Source organism: Eriocheir sinensis, unplaced genomic scaffold (assembly GCF_024679095.1).
Source record: "Eriocheir sinensis breed Jianghai 21 unplaced genomic scaffold, ASM2467909v1 Scaffold823, whole genome shotgun sequence".
NCBI classification, from domain to species: domain Eukaryota; kingdom Metazoa; phylum Arthropoda; class Malacostraca; order Decapoda; family Varunidae; genus Eriocheir; species Eriocheir sinensis.
In genome coordinates this window covers 119,716-125,000 of record NW_026112190.1, presented here as the reverse complement: position 1 = coordinate 125,000, position 5,285 = coordinate 119,716, and the positions used below count along the sequence as shown (strand labels likewise).

General features: G+C 42.4%; 1 protein-coding gene across 1 annotated transcript in view; it reads left to right on the top strand.

The window, feature by feature from the left end:
• Window positions 1-2,055, top strand: part of LOC126994579 (titin-like) — a 2,745-nt gene extending 690 nt beyond the window's left edge. Inside the window, exons 1-2 of the mRNA XM_050853905.1 lie at window positions 1-1,069; window positions 1,250-2,055. The exon at window positions 1-1,069 is cut by the window's left edge and continues 690 nt beyond it. Coding sequence (XP_050709862.1) covers window positions 1-1,069; window positions 1,250-1,894 — 1,714 coding nt within the window. The 3' untranslated portion in view covers window positions 1,895-2,055. The remainder of the gene's footprint in view (window positions 1,070-1,249) is intronic.
• The last annotated feature ends 3,230 nt before the right edge of the window (window positions 2,056-5,285 follow it).

The window sequence follows — 5,285 nt, the reverse complement described above, 5'->3', positions numbered from 1 at the left end:
TCTACCTTCACAGGAAAGCACGAAAGTGACATCTGTGGAGAAGAAGAATATTACAGAGAAGAGTGATGGAAAAGATGTCGAGAAAGAAACTGTAATTCAAAAAGAAGTCGAAAAGAATGTGTGTAATAGCGACATCAAAGAGGCTCGTAACGAAAAACATCTTAATGAAACAATTGATGACTTGAAACACCAAGTTGATGACGTGAAAAACAAGATGAAGGAAGAAAAAGCAAAGGCTGAAGAAACAAATACTACGCCTATCACTCAGGACGGTAAAGTCGTTGAAAAGACAGTCCCTGCTGTGACGCCGGCGAAGGTTGTTAGAAAGGATGTGCCCTCGGTGGGAGAAGGAAAAGACTCCGTTGTGACTCGAGCTGTTAAACCCGTTACCCCTTCGGTGGTAGCAGAAAAGGTCCCCGTTGTGACAAATCAGACCGTTGCTGAAAAGATTCCCTCTACGGTGACGGAAGGAAAAGTCCACGTTGTTAAAGAAGAGAAAGTTATTGAAAAGGTTGTGCCCTCGGTGACGGAAGAAAAACTCCCCGTTGTGACAAAGGAGAAGGTTGTTGAGCAGGCTGCCCCTTCGGTGACACAGGAGATCGTAAGTGTCTCTAAGGAGCAAGCAGAACTTCCTCTCGCGGCAGAGGAGAAGAAGGTTATTGAAAAGATTATCCCCTCGGTGACAGAAGGAAAAGTTCCGGTATTCCTTCAACAGGAGGTTGTTGAAAAAGTTGCCCCTTCGACGACAGAAGAAAAAGTTCCTGTTGTGACACAAGAAAGGGTTATTGAGCAGAATGTCCCACAAGAAAGGGTTATTGAACAGTCTGTCCCACAAGAAAGGGTTATTGAAAGGGCTGTCCCACAAGAAAGGGCTATTGAACAGGCCGCCCCTACGGCGACAGAAGAAAAAGTTCCTGTTGTGACATTAGAAAGGGTTATTGAACAGAATGTCCCACAAGAAAGGGTTATTGAACAGAATGTCCCACAAGAAAGGGTTATTGAACAGAATGCCCCACAAGAAAGGGTTATTGAACAGAATGCCCCACAAGAAAGGGTTATTGAACAGAATGTCCCACAAGAAAGGGTTAATGAACAGAATGCCCCACAAGAAAGGGTTATTGAACAGAACGCCCCACAAGAAAGGGTTATTGAGCAGAATGCCCCACAAGAAAGGGTTATTGAACAGAATGCCCCTCAAGAAAGGGTTATTGAACAGAATGCCCCACAAGAAAGGGTTATTGAACAGCAGGCCCCACAAGAAAGGGTTATTGAAAGGGTTGCCCCACAAGAAAGGGATTTTGAACAGAATGCCCCACAAGAAAGGGTTACTGAACAGAATGTTCCACAAGAAAGGGTTATTGAAAGGGTTGCCCCACAAGAAAGGGCTATTGAACAGGCTGCCCCTACGGCGACAGAAGGAAAAGTTCCTGTTGTGATAAAAAAGAAGGTTACTGAACAGGCTGCCCCTTCGGTTACAGAAGAGATTGTCACTGTTTCTAAAGAGAAAGAAGAAGTCCCTGTTGTAACAGAGGAAAAGGTTCCCGCTGTGAGAAATGAGACAGTTATTGAAAAGATTACTCCTTCCGTAACAGAAGAAAAAGTTGTCAATCAACGGAAGGTTGTTTCTTACGAAGATGCTACAGAAAATCAGGAAAATCAAGTTACTGGAGATGAAGAAACGGACAAAACTGAATTGAAGTTTATCATCACCATACAAGAGAGAATAGTCCGTGAACAGACAGTCTCGATCATACCCGTGATGGACAAGGACGCCAACACAAGAAGGAATGGAAAAGTGGCGAAGAAACAGCTGAAAAGAATAATGAAGAAGGTGGCCCGCGCCGTCCGGGAAGAATTAAGCAAGGAACACAAGACAGCGGGGGAGGGACAGTAGCAGGAGAAGCTGTAACCAGTGTGAGGGAACAGGCTGCCACTCTCCACCAAACCGACAGCCACCACCACCAAAATGTCCCCTCAACACCCAGCTGCTTGCGATGGGATCCCTAAGAAAGTGTTCCATATTTTCTTGTCTTTTCTTATCTATCTATCTTACTATGGTGTACATTGTAGTATAAACACTTACACTTTGCGTCCCTATGGAAACCCGGTGTAAGCTCTTTCCAACAGACTGAAGCAACTCTTCTTGAGATTGGAGGAGACGGAGGAGGAGGAGGTGGGTGGGGGCGGAAGAGAACGATTTAAAATAAGAAAGAAATGAGAAAATAATAATATAAATAAGAGTAAGATTAAATAAAGGAGGAGGAGGAGGAGGAGGAGAAGCACGAAGAGGAGGAAAGGAAAGAGAACGATGAAAGAGATGAATTTGGGTGGAAGAGAGAGAGAGAGAGAGAGAGAGAGAGAGAGAGAGAGAGAGAGAGAGAGAGAGAGATTTACTTTGAAAATCAGACCACACAGACCCCATGGTCCAGACTTGGTGGTCTGTCCTTAAACCTAAGTGATTTTACATTAATCAGAAGACTCCAAAACGTTACATTTCTACTCTAGTTGATATTAAGTTGAAGGAAGTGACGGTCGAGCTTATTTTTGAAGGAGTCAATCGTGTTACACTGGACCACTGATGATGGGATCTTATTCCATTCTCGCACTACAACGTTGGTGAAGAAAAATTTGGTGCAGTCTGAATTTACTTGTCTACATCTGAGTTTTACGCCATTGTTCCTCGTGCGCAAAGTGTCATCGATCATAAACAATGTTGATCTGTCTATATTCGTGAAACCATTAAGTATTTTAAAACATTCGATCAGTTTTCCTCGGAGGCGACGTTTCTCAAGAGAGAACATGTTAAGGGTAGAAAGCCTTTCTTCGTAGGATTTGTTGCGCAAGGAAGGGATAATTTTCGTTGCCCGACGCTGAACACCTTCTAATTTAGCAATATCCTTTGCATGGTGGGGAGACCAAAACTGTACCGCATATTCCAAGTGGGGTCTGACTAAACTGTTGTAGAGGAGTATTACATCTTTATTCTTAAATAAAAAGTTTCTTTTAATGAAGCCCAACATTCTGTTCGCTTTATTTGCTGCATCGATGCATTGCTGTGAGAATTTGAGGTTTGACGCGATTTTGACCCCCAAGTCCTTGACGCATTGAACGCTTTTGAGTTTAACGCCGCGCATTTCGTAATCAAACTTTTTATTCCTCGTTCCAACTTGAAGGACCTGGCACTTGTCTACGTTAAAGGGCATCTCCCATCTATCCGACCAAGTTGAAATTTTGTGCAAATCCTCTTGGAGGCTTTGCCTGTCTTCGTCAGTGAGAACCGAGTTACCAATCTTTGTGTCGTCTGCAAATTTACTAATGCGGTTATTGAGTCCAACATCCACGTCGTTGATGTAAATAATGAAGAGCACTGGGCCAAGAACCGAGCCCTGAGGGACGCCACTAGTGACAGGCGCCCACTCTGAGTTAAATCCGTCAATCACTTCTCTTTGTTGTCTGTTGCTCAACCAATTCGCGATCCATTGGTTTACCTGACCATCAATACCTATTTGCTTTAATTTGTAAAGTAATTTATGATGCGGGACTTTATCAAACGCTTTCTGGAAATCAAGATAGACTACGTCCAGTGATTTGGTTACGTCATAAACAGTGAAGAGGTCGTTATAAAAGGTTAATAGATTTGATAGGCAGGATCTTTTGTTTCGGAAGCCATGTTGTGAGTCCCCAATTAATGAGTGGCTTTCAAGGTAACTCACAATTTTGTCTCTAATTATGCCCTCAAGTAGCTTACCTACAACCGAAGTTAGACTAATGGGCCTGTAATTACCTGGTACTTTTTTGTCTCCTTTCTTAAAAATCGGTGTCACGTTAGCCTTTTTCCAATTTGAAGGGACAATGCCTTGTCGCAAGGACATATTGAATACGGTTGTGAGGGAGGAGAGTATTTCGCTCTTTGTTTCTTTCAGCAGAGTTGGATATACTTTATCAGGTCCAGGACTTTTATTTGTTTTAAGTGATTTGAGGGCTTTAAGGACTTCATCGGGTTTTATTTCAAAGTTAGACAATGCATGCTCGGGATTTACATTAGTACTGGTGTTGGTGGTGATGGTGGGAGGACTGTTATTATTAAACACCGAGGAAAAGTAATTATTTAATAGGTTTGCAACGTGTTGGCTGTTAGTCACTAGTGCACCGTCGCTGTTTGTTGAAGGTCCAATTCCACTTCTGATCGCCTTTCTGTTGTTTATGTAACTGAAGAAAGATTTCGGATTATTTTTACAGTTGGCTGCAATATTTTCTTCATATCTACGCTTTGCCTGATGCACTAATCTTTTTACTCGTCGCCTTGCATCATTGTAAAGTCTAATGTTTTCGGGCGTGCTTTGGTCTTTCTTTAACCTGTAAGACAATTTTCTCTCCTTGACTGAGTGTTTAATTTCGCTATTAAACCAAGGTGGACTTTTATTAGTGTTAATTCGCTTCTCGCACAAGGGGACAAATGTGTCCTGCTGAGTGAGTAAGTGATTTTTAAAGTTTAGCCAGGCGTCCTCTGCATTGCCGTCATCTGATAGTTGCATATCTATTAGTTTTCGTCGGATTTCTACGAAGTTGGCTCTTTTGAAATTGGGCACCTTAACTTTATTTTCAGTCACCGATGTTTGAGCTCTAATGTCAACGCGCACTAGTTTATGATCGCAGGAACCGAGGTGTTCTCCTACCGTGACATTACTGACTAGGTTATCTTGGGTCGCTATAACAAGGTCAAGTATGTTATTTTGTCGAGTTGGTTCAGAAACCATTTGGCTTAGATAATTTTCCTCTAGAAATTCGATCATTCTATGGGACTCACCTTCTGTACCCGACAGTGTCGCCCAGTCGATATGGGGAGGTTAAAGTCTCCTAGTATCAGTGAGTCGCTGTTATTAAGTGACTGCCTTAAGACGCTGTACATTTCAAGATCGCCATCAAGTGATTGCCCCGGAGGCCTGTAAGTGACAGATATATTTAAATTGACTTTTGCAATGTTTACTCGCACGCACAAATGTTCAACGTTACTGTTTCTTGGTGTTTTGTCAGTAGGTTGCAAGTAGCTTTTGACAAAAAGGGCGACACCACCCCCTCTACGGTTTACACGATCATTGTTGAAGAATCTGTAGCCATCTATGTTGTATTCGGAACTTAAATCAATATTAGTGGTGTCGATAAATGTTTCGGTTATAGCAATTACGTCAAAGTTTTCTGTCAAAGCAAGACATCGCAGTTCATCAAATTTGTTTCTTAGGCTACGCGCATTGAAACTAAGGACTCTTAGGTTATCTTGAAGCTTG